Below are 16,757 nucleotides of genomic sequence, written 5' to 3'. Positions count from 1 at the left end.
GGGTCCACCTTCGCAGGAAGCTGGGGTCAGGAGCCAGGACTGAGTATTGAACCCCAGGACGCCAGCATGGAATGCAGTCTTCACAAGGGTGCTCTTTCATTCACTGGTTCGATCCCCATGTACTCACATTAGCTAGAGCCAGGACCTCAGAACACAGTTGCTCTCCGGCACTGGAGCCTTCAGCTGAAGGTTCCCAGGGCACACGCTGGCCAGAGGCTGAGGTAGGACTCAAACCCGGGACCCTAGGCAGCATCCTTACAGCTGGAATACACGCCTGCTTCTGCCACAGACTCTCTGAGGCGCTGTCCAACTTGTGTTACAGAACGTACACAGTGCTGGAAGGCTAAAGCAACGCTTATGCATCCAGAATCATCTGTTCAATGTACTCTATGTGGAAAATAATTGTGGGCCACATTTTTATTTGAAAATACACCCTCTAGTTTAGCATCGCAGCTGAGGCATGTTTCTAGAACAAGCTTCACAATCAAATGATCAAGACCTTTATGTCAATAAAAAACGGATCCCAGTCTGGGTAGGACCTTGGCTGGGTCTGAGCACAGCACATGTAAAATGGTACCCTGTCTGGCTGATGAACTGGGACCAGGCAACCAGTGGACACTGCCCAATGCCAGGACACACAGCTTGGCAAGCAGAGCCTGTCTCCCTGCCTCTCTTGGCTGGACCTGCTGTGCAGTGCAGTCTGCCCAACTGCACAAAGTGGACTTGGAAAATCAACCAGACGTTTATCCAGGAGGTTGGGGACTATTCTTTGTAGTACTGAACCAATCTGGCTAAATCCTGGATTTCACAGGTTTAGACAATTTGTATGCTATGTATTAATGAGTTTCCAGCTGTAAGCAGCTAGGAGTTTTTGACTGTTTGGCTTATTTTCTTTATTTGAAAGGCAGGAAGAAATGAGAGGGGAGGAGGAAGAGGAAAGGAGAGATTTTTATTTTTTTAATTTTTTTAAAAGATTTATTTATTTTATTACAAAGTCAGATATACAGAGAGGAGGAGAGACAGTGAGAAAGATCTTCCGTCCAATGTTTCACTCCCCAAGTGAGCGCAATGGCCAGTGCTGCGCCGTTCCGAAGGTGCAGGGTAACCAAGGCACTGGGTCTCCCTTGACTGCTTTCCCAGGCCACAAGCAGGGAGCTGGATGGGAAGTGGAGCTGCCAGAATTAGAACCGGCGCCCATATGGGATCCCGGTGCGTTCAAGGCGAGGACTTTAGCCACTAGGCCATGCTGCCGGGCCCAAGGAGGGATTTTTACCATCCATTGGTTCACTTCCCAAACCCAGGCAACAGCCAGGACTGAGTCAGACCTATCTCCCCAGCAGGAACTCCACCAAGGGATTCAACCGCCGGGAGCAGAGCATCAACTAAACACCTGCCCAAATGGACAGGCTGGCAAATGCTGAGCAATGGCCTGGAGTTCACCATCATGGACACCGACTAGGAGAGCCTGGGTCTGGGCCATGCAGATATGCATCAACTGATCCAAGCAGAACCTCGGTACCCATGAACCAGTGCAGGGAGGGGCACCATAAATGCAAGTACTTCTCTAAAACACCTCCAGGACACAAATCCAAGCAAACGGGGGCCTCCAAGGCCGGCGGAGGCAGGAACAGCAGGGAGACGAACTTGGGCTCCTGGCGCCCTCAGCCTCCCACCACACCCAGAGATGGCAGTGGCAGGGCGAGGGTCGGGGTGGCCACACAGCAACTGCCACCGCCATATGATTCTGTGAAGGCACAGGGAGCTCCTGCAGCAAGGGGACACAGAGCGTGGTGCACAGGGGAGTGATGGGCAGCACCAGCAAACTGGGCCAGGTAAGGGCTTCCTATGGCCAGACTGAGTGCTAGACATGTTCCATTCAATCTTGCACCTGCTAAGGCCACAGCGAGCCTTCCCGTCCCTCACTGCTAACCATTTGCACCTGAATCAGGTCCTCAGCAGCCAGACTGGAACCCAAAAGGGCACAGATCTGAGCAAAAGTTATCAAGACCTATTTTGGTAAAGAGAAGTGGCCAACAGGGAAATCTAGAAGGGAGGGCAGGGACAAGAGGCCATAAAGGACCCTCCTCCCGTGGTCAGCCATATTCCCCCCATGGAGACAGGATGCCATTCAGGCTGGAGGAGACAGAAGGCACAGAGAGGAGGGCACCAATACAGTCGCGAAGGTCTGACATGCATGGCTTGGGTAGAACCCAGCTGGCCAGCCCCGTCCTCATGGAGTCCCTATCTCAGGCTACACCGAGAAAACCTCCTGAAAAGGGCCTTAAAGATGACCCAGTGTCTCCAGTAGAAAACCAGGCCTGATTACAAAGTAACTTTCCAGGTTACCTGACCTGAGGGAATGTAGGCCTTTCCTTATCTTGGAGCCACCTGGCAGCTCAGGAAGTCCTGGGTGGCTACCAGCTGGGCCAAGGACATGAGTCTGGAGACAGGCAAAGGGGTTCTGCCTGGAGGAGACACAGTGCTGCCCTGCCCCCACCCTGGAGGTGTGTGGCTTTAAACGCTAATATTCCTTGGAATGTGGTACTACATTTTACGGGTACCCGCATGAGTTAATCAGGATCTTTCATGAGAGAGCCACAATCCTATTTTCTTTTTTTTTTTTTTAAAGATTTATTCATTTTTTTATTACAGCCAGATATACACAGAGGAGGAGAGACAGAGAGGAAGATCTTCCGTCTGATGATTCACTCCCCAAGTGAGCCGCAACGGGCCGGTGCGCGCCAATCCGATGCCGGGAACCTGGAACCTCTTCCGGGTCTCCCACGCGGGTGCAGGGTCCCAAAGCATTGGGCCGTCCTCAACTGCTTTCCCAGGCCACAAGCAGGGAGCTGGATGGGAAGTTGAGCTGCCGGGATTAGAACCGGCGCCCATATGGGATCCCAGGGATCCCAGGGCTTTCAAGGCGAGGACGTTAGCCGCTAGACCACGCCGCCGGGCCCAATCCTATTTTCATAAGTTATCCTGAAATACCCACAAACTCAAGTCCGAAAAGCTGCCAGCACTGTGTGCCGGCTGCACCTGGAGGGGAAATACAGATTCCTGAGTGGGGTCCACACTCCTTCCAGTCGCTGAAGGCCCTGAGGCAGCTGGTGCAAAGGAGGATGATGGGGCTCCCCTCTCCCTATGGACTCTGTGGTCACCAGCTTCCCTGTGCAGCTGCAGCTCCGATTTTAGTGATTTTTTAAAAAGATTTATTCATTTTTGAGCCCCATGCATGATAGCTCAATGGCTACATCCTCCCCTTGCAAGTGCTAGGATCCCACATGGGTTCCACTTCATATGCCAGCTGCTCCACTTCCCTTTCAGCTCCCTGCCTGTGGCCTGGGAAAGCAGAAGATGTCCCAAAACCTTGCGACTCTGCTGAAGACCCAGAAGAAGCTTCTGGCTCCTGGTGAATGAACCAACAGATGGAAGAACTTTGTTTCTCCTCTCCGTAAATCAGATCTGCCTTTCCAATAAAAATAAACTTAAAAATGTTTTATTTTTATTGAAAAGGCAGATCCACAGAGATGAGATACAGAAAGATCTTCCATCTGCTGGTTCAACCCCTCCTCCCACAAGTGTCTGCAACAGATGGAGCTGAGACCTCTGAAGCCAGGAGCCAAGAACAGTTTCTGGGACTCTCACAGGGGTGCAGGGTCTCAAAGCTTTGGGCTGTGCTCCACTGCTTTCCCAGGGCACAAGCAGGGAGCTGGATGGGACCTGGAGCAGCCGGGATTAGAACCGGCACCCATATGGGATGCTACTGCTGCAAGGTACAGGATTAGCCAGCTGAGCCACGGTGTTCACCCAGATTTCAGCAATTCTTTTCTTTTTTTAGTTTATTAATTTTTATTGCAAATTCAGATATACAGAGAGGACGAGAGACAGAGAGGAAGATCTTCCATCTGAAAATTCACTCCCCAAGTGACCACAATGGCAGGAGCTGCACTAATCTGAGGCCAGGAGCCAGGAGCTTCTTCCAGGTCTCCCACGTGGGTGCAGAGTCCCAAGGCTTGGGCTGTCCTCAACTGCTTTCCCAGGCCCCAAGCAGGCAGCTGGATGGGAAGCAGGGCTGCTGGGATTAGAACCGGCACCCATATTGGATCTTGGGGCATTCAAGGTGAGGACTTTAGCTGCTATGCTACCACAATTTCTAAACACTGATAACCCCAACAGCTAGATGAGAATGGGGTGCCCTCCTTTCAAGATGAAGCAACTGCCCCTCCTGGACTCTGACAGATGTGGCCCAGAAACCCTGCAATAATTGGGGGAGATCAGGGAACAGAAGGGCTCTCTTGGGACCAGCTGACATACGAGAAGCGGGGCCAGCAGCAGGTGGACAGACCCTGTGGCCTTGAACAGTGTGTGCTGTCTGCCTCATGGGCACAGCAACCAGCTCGCCCAGGGTTCCAATATGTCCCGGGCTGTGCAGCTGCCGATTCTGAACAGCTAGGACTTCAAGTCAGTTATTGATCTCAAGAAGTCTGTTCCTCCCTCTGTAAAATAGGCACATTCGCCAGTAGCTTTAAATGAGGTGACTAAGTAAAACGCCTGGTAATCTGGCACATAGTCATGGGCATAAAGTGAGGGCTTCATAATCATTTCTTGGTAAATGTGTTTATTTTCGTTTCACTGTATTGGAAAAGCAGAGAGACAGGCAGGTAATGAGGGAGCTGAGGAGAGATTTTCCATCTACTAGTTCACATCCCAAATGCTTGCAATGGACAGGGCTGGGCCAGGTCAAAGCCAAAGGGCTGGAATGCCACCCGCTCTCCCAAGTATTTGAACATGGCCTCACCCCAGATGCCCCCCAGGGTGTGCATTAGGTGACTGGATGGGAGGCGGAGTGGCCAGGCACTCCAACATGGGATATGGACCTCTCAAGCGGCAACCTCATCTGCTGTTCCAAATGCGCACTCAGACTTGATTAGCGTTTCTTAAAACTGAAACATGGATTTAATTAATTGCAAAATAAACATGTAAGACATTAACTGCCACCCTGAATGCACTTGCTTGGTCATATTTTTTCCGTCCCCTTTCCCCCAACCAGATTCATTCAGCCTCTTTCCACGCCACAATCTTGTCCTTCCCAAAGCCATTCCTCCCACCCTCTAACCCAACAATACCCAACAGGAACATGGGAGCCACACTCCGATTACAAATGCCCCAGTAGCCATATTTTGAAAAGAAAAGAGAAATTAGCAAAATGTGTTTTATAAGATGCTTTATAAAACCCAACCTATCCAAAGCATTATCATTTCAATGTTTAACATAGCGAAGTTTTACACTTTTCCCGTTAAGCCTTCAGCCACAAGCAGATACTTTGCACTTAGGTACATTTCAGTTCACACTAGCTGCACCTCAGTGCTCAACAGCCCTGGCTGCTCCCGCCTGTTGCAGAAAATCTAAATTCAGCCTCATACATTGGATGGAAGATCTTCCCGCCCCAAGCTGAGTCCCTCTCATCCCTTCCTGAGCATCTGTTTTGCTCCCATTTCCCCACACCTTTGCCCAGTGGACCACATCTGACTTGCCTGCCTCCCACCCCTTCCTGGGCTTGCCCCTGGCTCCCTGCACCTGAGACCGCTCTGAACCACAGGACCCAGAACATCTCATTCCAGGCACCAGCCATTCAACATCTCACATCAGCATGCCACTTCCCACAGGGTCACAAGTGCTCCCCTGCCAGGCCCACTAGTCCCAGATCTCTGCCAGGGTACTCTGAAAGTTCATGGAAAAAGAGATTAAGATAAGTGGGAGCAATGTGGTCAGTGCAGTGGCTCAATAGGCTAATCCTCCACCTGCAAGCACTAGCATCCCTTATGGGCATCAATTCATGTTCCAGTTGACTCCAATTCCGAAGCAGCTTATGGCCTGGGAAGGTAGCAAAGGATGGCTCAAGTCCTTGGGACCCTACACCCACAAAGGAGGCCTAGAAGACGCTCCTGGCTCCTGGTTTCAGATCAGCTCAGCTGCAGCCATTGTGGCCATTTGGGGAGTTAATCAGTGGATGGAAGATGATCTTTCTCTCTGTATCTCCTCCTCTCTGTAAATCTGCCTTTCCAATAAAAGTAAATAAATCTTAAAAAAAAAAAAGGGGGGTACAAAATCCAGCCATATATTCTTCATGAACTTCAATAAGACTCCTTGAATGCATGGATCTAAATTTCGTTCTTTTTTTGGTATCCAAGTAAACATTTAATTCTATTTCCCATGAGCTTTTTGGGGTTCCTTCAAATGACAGCACCCAGCTCTGGCAGGTGGAAGGATGGGTATACCTTTGTCCACCCCAAACCCTGAACCTTGCAAGGCCCCAGGGTTCCCTGGCCTGTTAATGTTTGTCTAACAGCACCTGGCCCTGCCTTTGCATCCAAATAAAGTATGTGTTTATTCTGTTTTGTTTTTAAAAGAGGTAGGTATGTTGGAATCTTCACCAACATCAAGTCACAGGGCTTGATCTAATCCTGAGGGCACTAAGCCACTCCTAACCTCACCTCACACACCCAGCTCAGCCTGAAACCAGTCAGGAAAGTAGACACGCTAGTCAGCCATGCCACTGGCAGGGCCATTGTTCCTGCATTTATTTTTTTTGTTTGTTTCTTTTTTATTCTTTCCATTGGCACAAAAATCTTTCAGCCTTCCACTGTTTTTCATAGCTGGGCTGGGATAAACGGGAAACCACAAAAATGAAGGCTTCCACTGCGCCCGTCATCAACCAGCAGGGGTAACAGAGAACCCAACCAGAAGCATCCTCCCAGTGACGAAACGCCAAGGGCTCTAAGTGTTTACAATTTGTTGGCTCCCCAAGTGGAACCAGGGCTTGGGGGTGTTCAAGGCTGTGGCCCCAGATGGCGGCAGCACTTCTGCCAGCCCTCGCCTGCCTCTTCCTGAACCGGAATCAGGGAACTTTATAAAAACCCTGGCAGCAGCCCTGACACTCACTCTCCATGGCTGGAACATCTCTTCTACTCCAGGGGCCCTCAGACAGACGCGGGCAAGGCCAGCGCGGGCAGCGCTGCCCCGGGTGGGTTCAGCAGGCAGCAGGCGGCGGCGGCCACCGCTGTTGCCTAAGCAAAGAGCTTGGCAGAGTCTCTTCACAGTTTCTCCCACTTACACAAAAATCTGTCTTCTAAGCAAAAGCTTCTGTATCCTGGTAGCAGTACTCTTTCAAAGACTTCAAGTTAAAATCTAAAAAAGGAAAAATAATGATAGTGGCATTGTACTCCCATACTTTCTCCCCAGCATTTTCCACCAATAGAAGCCCACTGCTTTATTTATACACATTTATATGTTATATTTCCCTTAAGGATTCCATGACTTCATGTCAAGCCGGCATTTATGTGCATCACTGACTAAACCAATACGTGATATCTGTTCTTCACCCTCTCCTTTGTGCATGTCCAGGCCCAGGTCTAGACATGGCAGACAGAGCTGGGAGCTGCCCGCAGCCCCTCTGGTCAGGTGTCTTTTTTTTTTTTAAAGATTTATTTATTTTTATTGGAAAGTCAGATATACAGTGATGAGGAGAGACAGAGAGGAAGGTCTTTCGTCTGATGATTCACTCCCCAAGTGAGCCGCAACAGCCGGTGCTGTGCCGATCGGAAGCCGGGAACCAGGAGCCTCCTCTGGGTCCCCCACGCGGGTGCAGGGTCCCAAGCTTTTTGGACCGTCTTCAACTGCTTTCCCAGGCCACAAGCAGCAGGGAGCTGGATGGGAAGTGGAGCTGCCAGGATTAGAACCGGCACCATATGGGATCCCGGTGCGTTCAAGGCGAGGACTTTAGCTGCTAGGCCACGCCACCAGGCACCCCTCTGGTCAGGTGTAACCGCTAAGGGGTAGGGACTGCGTCCAGCTGCACACTGTTGGGGAGGGGCTCTTGGAACCGGAGCAAAGCCAGCTGGGCCACGGAGGCCCTGTTTGGCTCAGTGGAGCTGGGTTAGGGGTTCGAGGCCCTCATTCTGATTCTGAATCCCTGGGCTTCACCTTTCACTCCAAGAGCTAGTGGAAGGCCCCAAGGCCACTGCACAAAGGACCTGAGAGGAGGGCCAAGCCATCCTTCATGAGAGATTTATTTCATACAAAGTTCTGCCCCTCAAGCTGTGAAAATGACTAAAACCAGAGTCTCCCACAAACTCCAAATAAAAGAAGAATTTTCTCCCCAAGGAAGTGTCATCTTGAGACCGTGTCCCTCCTCCCTTTGGTCCCCTCTCCAGCCATCACTGCCACATCCCTGCACCCCAGACAACCTGTCCTTTGCGACCACAACACTGCCCCTGACAAGTGTGTCCCTCCCTTCCTTCTGGCTGCCTGAAGTCCCAGTGTTGTGGTCTTTTTTTTTTTTTAAGATTTATTTATTTTGGGCCCGGCGGCATGGCCTAGTGGCTAAAGTCCTCGCCTTGAAAGCCCCGGGATCCCATATGGGCGCCGGTTCCTATCCCCGCAGCTCCACTTCCCATCCAGCTCCCTGCTTGTGGCCTGGGAAAGCAGTCGAGGACGGCCCAAAGCTTTGGGACCCTGCACCCGCGTGGGAGACCTGGAAGAGGTTCCAGGTTCCTGGTTCCTGGCTTCGGATCGGCACAGCACCGGCCCGTTGTGGCGCACTTGGGGAGTGAAACATCGGATGGAAGATCTTCCTCTCTCTCTCTCCTCCTCTCTGTATATCCGGCTTTCCAATAACAATAAATCTTTAAAAAAAAAAAAAAGCTTTATTTATTTTTATTGCAAAGTCAGATATACAGAGAGAAGAGACAGAAGATCTTCCATTCAATGATTCATTCCCCAAGTGATGACAATGGCCAGAGCTGCCCCGATCCAAAGCCAGGAGCCAGAAGCTTCCTCTGGGACTCCTATATAGGTACAGGATCCCAAGGGGTTGCGCCGTCCTCAACTGCTTTCCCAGGCCACAAGCAGGCAGCTGGATGGGAAGCAGGGCTGACTGGGACTAGAACTGGCAACCATATGGGATCCCGGGGCATTCAAGGTGAGGACTTTAGCTGCTAGGCTACCACACCAGGCCCAATTCGTAGTTTTCAGCAACTAGTTCAGGGTCAAGAGCTTGAAAACCACTCACATCCCTCACCTGTGACTCACCTATCACCTCCTGGGACCTTAGACTGGGAAGTATTGCATTGTTGTGTAACCACTCCCCTCACCAGCCCCCATAACAGCCCATGATAGGGAGGGGCTTGCTCTCTTGGTCGTAAGCCTCCTCCCCTCTGGCATTCCAACTCTTGGCCTCCCCAGCACCTGCTTTCTCTGGCTTTCCAGAGACTTGGAGGACAGGAAGTCCCTGTATGTCTGTATTCCTCACCTACTGCTTGAGTCAATGAAGATGCAAATGCTAAGAAGCCTTTTATTTCTAATTTGTGAACTTTCAAGAGTTCCAGGAGAGGTAGGCCCTAGCAGTAATGGAATGTGGACAGAGAAGCCAGGAAAAGGTGAATATCTGCAGCTTTGTAAGTGTGTCCATGTTGTTTGTTGCCTGTCTCTTAGGGTAATTTATATTGCTGGGAAGCTGGGATGTAGGTCTTCAGTTTAATGGACAGGTTTCACGGTAATGACCATTTGTCAGACTAGACTGCTACTGGACTTGTCATTTACTAATTTCTACTAGGCATTGCCATCACCAAGCTTGGCTAATAAAGACTCCTTAACACCTCCCAGGCTTGTCTAGCATGATCTTCTCCACATGCCGCAATACCACCTTGCTGTGACCCAAATCTCATCCCATCTGTCCACGCCCGTGCAACACACACACAGACTCATCCCCCTTTGTCTTCCAATAAAACATCAAGACACACTGTGAGCAAACAGGTACCTGCCACATGAACCGGCGTCATGTCACTGCTTGGAACACTTTATATTTTAAAGTATATTTTTAAAATTTAAAATACACTTACACAGTCCAATGAGGTAGTACAGACAACTGGGACTATCCAGGAAAATTTACTAATTTTGGTCACAGCCCTTCTGACTACTATGCTATTCCCTAACAAATCACTTTATTTTCCAAAGAATTCTGACATTATCCTACCAGAAGGATTTGGGGCTATTCCTAGGAACTAGGATAGAGGCGGCCGTGGCATTGAAGCCTAGCATGCTGGGATTTCCAGTTGTTGATTTTAATCACTCCCGGAGGATCTCTGGCGGGGGTGGGAGAACTCAGTCCCATGTGCTCAAGGGAACCCACATGGGGTTGGGGCAGTTCAGACACATCCAGCACAACCTCTAGGCCAGAACCAGACCCCAGCAGGCAGGGCTCTTGATCTGGTTGCTGCTGCTATGTCACAACACCTGGGTCTGAGTAAATCACAGAGCAAAGGGGTTTTCTGTGGGCTCGGTGTTCTCGAGGGTTCTGGTGAGAGAGCCTTACACAGCTCCAATTCCCAATGTACAGCAGCCAGGTGAATGGGAGCACTGGAAACAGAGCCCAAAGGCCACAGTGGGCAGCTCTGCTTCACAAACAGCCTCCAGTCACTGTGGCTGATCCGGTCTTGCCAGTGGGAAGAAGGCATTAACCCATGCATGAAGGCATTAACCCATTCACAAGGGCTCTGCCCCCATGACACAGACCCCACTGCTAGGCCCCACCTCCCGACGGTGTAGCACCCAGGAACCCAGCAACATATACTCAGCATCCCTGGGACAGGGTTATAGCAGGGCATGTATGACCAAGCCATTGCCTGTCAGCATCTCCTGGAGTCCCAGAACCTGGGAAAGACTCTTGCCAATCTCCAGCTAAGAACTAAGTCCCTCCCAAACTGTCCAGAAATAACTCACTAGGGCCTTGCTAGCACCACAGTATAGTAAGTTATGCCTCAGCCTCCAGTGTTGGCATTCCATATGGGCAAAGGTTCTAGTCCCAGCTGCTTCACTTCCAATCCAGTTCCCTGTTAATGCACGTGCCAAGACAGAGGAAGATGGCCACAGTGCTTGGGCTATCACGCACCCACATGGAAGACCCAGAGGGAGCTCCTGGCTCCTGGATTCAGGCCAATCCAGTTCTGATAACTGCAGCTATTTGAGGCGTGCACCAGCAAAGAGAAAATATCTCTCTGCTTCTCTCTCTATAACTTTCAAAGAAACAATAAATAAATCTTACATTTTATAAAAAGCATTCTGACAGCATTATCACCAAATGAGATAATTTTTTTAAGATTTATTTATTTTTTATTGCAAAGTCAGATATACAGAAAGGAGGAGAGACAGAGAGGAAGATTTTCCATCCGATGATTCACTCCCAAATGACCACAATAGCTGGAGCTGAACCAATACGAAGCCAGAAGCTTCTTTCAGGTTTCCCACACAGATGCAGGGTCCCAAGGCTTTGGGCCGTTCTTGACTGATTTCCCAGGCCACAAGCAGGAAGCTGGATGCAAAGCGGGGCTGCCAGGATTAGAACTGGCGCCCAAATGGCATCCCGGGGCATTCAAGGCGAGGACTTTAGCCGCTATGCTACTGTGCTGGGCCCAAATGAGATATATTTGTCTGATGTTTTTTTTTTTTTTTTTTTTTTTTTTGCCTTGGCAGGGCCTCACCAAATGATTTCATGGGCCTCATCTGGCCTGCACACAGACCTTCCCCAGACATGGGGTCACACCCAGGGGGTCTGAGAACCCAGTACCATGAAAGCCACTATCTTGCCTGTCTCATTCCTTCAGGACAAGTTAACACCAGACAGGCCAAGGAACCTTCGGCGCCACACGGAGCCCTCAGCCTCTGACAGGCACATCCTGTGCCTGCACAGCCCAGGCCCACCTACTCCTACTCCAGGGTCTTCAGACACAGGGCATCAGCTCCCACCTGACAGAACTTGAGACGGACCAGCCCCTCCTACACAGCCGGGGGTGGGTGGGGGTGGGTGGATGTGGGAACTGACTGGCTCAGTGCTGTGACAGCAGCCAGTCTCTTGTCAAGCCTGCTGTTTTGCAAAGGTAGCCATTCCCATATCACATCTACCTTTTTAAAAAGATTTATTTATTTTTATTGGAAAGGCAAATCTACAGAGAGGAGAGACAGAAAGAAAGATCTTCCATCTGCTGTTTCACTCCCGAATGATCACAACAGCCAGACCTGAGCTGATTCAAAGCCACAAGCTTCCTCTAGGTCCTCACATGGGTGCAGGGTCCCAAGGCTTTGGGCCATCCTCCACTGCTTTCCCAGGTCCCTAGCAGGGAGTGGATGGGAAATGTAGTAGTCAGACATGAACCAGTGCCCATAAGAAATCCTGGTGTTTGCAAAGTAAGGATTTAGCCATTGAGCTACTGTAACAGGCCCCGTCGCATCTACTTTCTAACATTTATTTTCCATTAGGAAAATGCTGAGTTGTTACCGCACACTTTCCACTAGTGAGCAGGCTGAGAAGCACCAGGGTTTGGATGTTCACAGCCTACTCACGGATACGCCAGGTCCCAGACACACTGCACCGAGAAAGGTGGGTTGGGGTCAGGAGAGGTTTGAGAATGAGACCTGAAGCAACGAGGACTCCATAATGCAGGGCCTTGGAGGAACTGCCATGCCTTTGAGAGGGTCTACACCTGTGCCCCTGCAAATGGGCAAGCCGTCGACACCCACAGGAGCACCCATCTCCAAAAAGTATCCCTTTGGAAAGACCAGAACCTCTGCTTGCTTGCCAGCACCGAAAAACTCACCCACGAGACTCCTGGATGCTTCCACTGGGGAAGGCCTATTCCTAACCCAGACTGCTAGGGTTCAAATCCCAGCTCCTCCTTGACCAAGCCACATGACCCACAATGCCTTCTATGCCTGTTTCCTAATCTACAAAATGGAAATGCTGGTAGTCAAGTTGGCCCCCAATAAATGAGACCTACCGCTATTACTACCAGGGCCTTGTCCCACATCACAGCGTAAATGACAGTGACAATCTCCACATCAAGAACAAAACTCTTTTAATCATTTAATTTAAAACTAATTAACAAGCTAATGGCCTATTATTATTATTCCATTCACTGATGCCTAAGGGTTAAACATGAGTTGTCACAGCATTCACACAAGGGAGAGGCAGGTGATTTGGGTCAGTTGGTCAAGCCAACTCTATTTCCACACAAAGTGATGTAGCCCCCACAGACACTCCCAGGATCCGAAAGTAAGTCCCCGTTTCATTGTGAAAGGATATAATCTCAACAATGGCACTAATCAGTGTTCATAATATTTCAGATTGGTTTTAACCTCAAATAACATCCCATTAAAAAACCTAAATCAAAAATTAAGCTATATTTACTCAAATATGTAATTAGGATTTTGGGATGACATTACTGCCAAGTTTCTCTAGAGACAGGAAATATTAATTAGCAACAATGATAGCTTACATTTATTACACCAATTAAATGCCTAACGAGTGAGGTGCTAATTTTTCCATAATGGCTCTTTCTTAATTTTTTCCGGGAGGGACCGGCTCCTTTTATGGGAAAAAGAAAAAAATCTCAGCCTTAATTGACTACTAATGGTTCTGACAGAGAATTGGTTGCTGGCACCTGTGTAAAGTTTTCATCCTCAAATGATAAAGTTTAAATCTCAAAGTTTAATGTCCACATTGATCACTTAGGGGAAAGTTGTTAAACTGCAGATTACTGTTCAGAAGGTCCGGAGTGAGGCACTGCTCTTATATGCCGGCAATTTTATTCATTCATAGTATGTATTTGAAAATGCAAAGAAACAGTGAGAAAAAGTGAGAAATCTTCCATCAGCTGATTCATTGTCCAAATGCCAGCAACAGCTGGGGCATGGCCAGGCTGAAGCCAGGAGCCTGGAACTCCATGTGGTCTCTCACGTGGGTTCCAGGGACTCAAGCACTTGAACCATCACCTGCTGCCTACCAGAGCACACATCAGCAGGACTGGAAGCAGACTGGGGGCTTGAACCCAGGTGATCTGATGTGGGATGCAGCTGTCTGGAGCAGCAACTTGACCCTGTGCCAAGGGCCCGCCCCTGCTTCTCCAGCACTAACTAGCTCTCCCAGGAGGCAGCAGTGCTGTGGGTCTGTGGCACACATCCGAAGGAGCACGGAGCAGGTTGCAACAGGTCACCAAAGTTGTATACGGGTTATCAAAAATGTCTACAGATTTCTTGATGGGACTCTGGGTTTTGATTTCTTCTCTTTCCCAGCTTTAGGCGCTCTCTCTCTTGGAGTTCGATAAAGGTTTTCCCTTCTAAAAATGCTGGCTTTTAGGGCAGGATCTTAGGGGCTGGGCTCCCAAATTGTTCCAGATTAAAAGGTCCATAAAGCAGCACCTTCTCAAAAGTATACTCAACACTGATAACATTCATCCAGGGTACAGGCAACAAAGTCCCAGCAATGAGGTGATAACTAACATTCCCGCCTCAACCACTGGATTTCCAGTTTTCTACCAGCCTTGGAGTGACAGGTGAATTCACCAATGGCAACGTTCTGGCTACCTTCAAAACCCCACAAAGACATCTGACAAGGCCCTCATCCGGTCAAAGTGCAGCCTCACTTAATCATTTCCAACGAGCTGTCCTGGACTTGCAACACTGGCAAACACCTTCCTCCTTGCACCTCCTCCAGCCTCTATGTTAACAGCAACATCTACCCCACTGAAGCCAATCATCCCAGGGAACGTTCCAGAGTCTGGGGTAAGGTCAGTCAGTGTAAAAACTCAACCTGCTCCATGAATCTGTCCTAAAGTCCTCCAAATACGCCTCCCTCCTTCCCCCAGCAGTTAGCGGAGTTAGACCTGCCTGTGGCAAAGATCACACACTGCTGCTGCAATGAACACACAGATCAGGATTGAAAGGCTGTCCACGCCTGCTCCGATCCCCCAAGGAATGCTTGTTTACCTCTCTCAAGAAAGCACGAGAAGCAAAGTGCACAGGCATTGGGGTTCTCTGCTAATGGCTTCTCTGGCCGAGAAGTGCATACAGTTGGGCGCTGCAGCAGCCGGAGGAAAGCCTACTGTGACAGGGCCACGAAATCACACACACATCTCTGGAGCATGCCCTGTTAACCAACTGCGCAGGGAGGCCTGCTAGAAAACTGCAGCACAGACCCCGAGCCCACAGGCCCGTGTCCTGGGTACCCAGGGAAGCAACAAACAAGGACCCTGAGGAATGCTCATTCTGCTCCGGACAAGTCCAACAGAAAGCTCTCTGTTTCTGTTACCTCCCAAACTGGCTGTCCTCCCAGAGCGATTTAACTCTGGGTACCAGTTGGGCAGCGCCAGCCACCATGCTGGGGTAGGGGACTCCCAGAGGCCCATTCTGGTTTCTCGGGTCATTAGGGGGGCTCAGAACTCGACAAGACAAACGGGAGAAGCCGTGTTGCCAACCCGGGCGCCCACTCAACACCTCTCCAACACACACACACACTGTATCTGGGCTACCGGCGGCCCAGCAACAGTTGCTGCTTCTCTACCATATGCTCGGCACCCTGCTAGGCGCCAGAGGGCTAACCAAGCCAAAGTTCCCGATCTCCGGGGAGCGGAGAAAGGCAAGGACCGTGCACAGGTGGTGGCAAGGGCCTCCGAGAAACTACCAGCAGTTGCTAAGCCCATTAAATACCCAAGGGACAGCATTAACCCTGCGCGCCGGGCTCCGTGCACAGACCCAGCCAAGACCAGCGCCCGAGGTGGGGGAGGCGCGAGCGGACAGGTAGGCCTGGGGACAGGTGCTAAGGTGGAAGGCGCACACCTGAGGCAGCCAGGATGCAAAGCGGAAGAGGGCGGGTTCCCAGGAGGGTGGGGCGAGGGCAAGGTCTCCCCTCTCACCGGAGGCAACGAGAGGGGAAGGCCCAAAGACCCCGCGCGGCAGAGAGGGCTGCGCGAAGCCGGGGTCTGGCCCCGGGAGGCGGGGACGCCTCGGAGGCCTGCCGGGCCTGCGCCCCCCGCGCAGCGGGAGTTGAGAAGGGAAGGTGCACAGCTAGGCCGCCCGCCTCGTACCTGGGGCCCCGCCCGGCACCTACCACTTGGGCGACCTTGAGGCGGCCGAGCGCTCCGCGCAGGTAGTCGGGGTCGCAGCGCAGGCCGGCCAGCCCGCGGCGCTGGCTCACCGGTTCGGTGGTGGGCTGGTACGGGCTGCTGGCGCCCGAGATCATGGAGGTGCTCGAGGCCTCGCCCTCGAAGCCGTCCAGCTCCTCGCCGCTCCGCATGCTGCCGCCTGGCCCGGGCCGCCTCTTGCGCGGCCGCCCACCCACCCACCCACCGGCGCCAGGAGCGGGCGCACTCGCTCAGCGGAGCCGCAGCATCGCCGCCGCCGCCGCCGCTGCCTCTGCGCCCCCCGCCCGGCTGCGGCCGTGGCTCGGTGCGCTCCGGCTCGGCTCCCGCCGCCTGGACAGCGGAAAGGGAGGGAGGCGGGAGCGGGCGCAGAGGGAAGGAGGCGGGAGCCGGCGCGCGGGGCCCGGAGGGGGCGGAGCGAGCGGCCCGGCGAGGCGGAGGGGGCGGGGCCGCGCCGCGGGGGCGGGTCTTGGGCCGCTCGGGCCCCGCCCCCGGCGCCCCGCCCCGCCCTCACCTGCGCTGTGCGCGGGCGGGACCCGACAGGGATGGGGGCGCTCTGAGGTGTCCAGAGCCAGGGCGGGAAATTGCTTCCCCGGGGCCCTGCCTTGCGTTTCTTCTTTGGAGGAAGCGGGGGTTCTTGTACCAGTAGGGACCAAGATGGGCTGTGCCACCTCCCGGGCCCGGGACAGTGGCGTGGCCCCGAGTGGCACCTACGCGGACTATTCGGCCAGTCAGAAGGGTGTCAAGGAGCTTTCAACTGGTTGAAGACGGAGCGGGGTCAGTACC

General features: G+C 51.8%; 1 protein-coding gene across 1 annotated transcript in view; it reads right to left on the bottom strand.

The window, feature by feature from the left end:
- The window catches only part of CMTM4 (CKLF like MARVEL transmembrane domain containing 4), a 42,352-nt gene extending 26,125 nt beyond the window's left edge, over window positions 1-16,227 (bottom strand). Inside the window, exon 1 of the mRNA XM_004583910.2 lies at window positions 15,941-16,227. Coding sequence (XP_004583967.1) covers window positions 15,941-16,126 — 186 coding nt within the window. The 5' untranslated portion in view covers window positions 16,127-16,227. The remainder of the gene's footprint in view (window positions 1-15,940) is intronic.
- Window positions 16,228-16,757: the final 530 nt, after the last annotated feature.

This window comes from Ochotona princeps, chromosome 16 (genome assembly GCF_030435755.1).
Source record: "Ochotona princeps isolate mOchPri1 chromosome 16, mOchPri1.hap1, whole genome shotgun sequence".
Taxonomy (NCBI): Eukaryota; Metazoa; Chordata; class Mammalia; order Lagomorpha; family Ochotonidae; genus Ochotona; species Ochotona princeps.
Note: the sequence above shows the minus strand (reverse complement) of the source record. Positions and strands in the feature narration are given on the sequence as shown.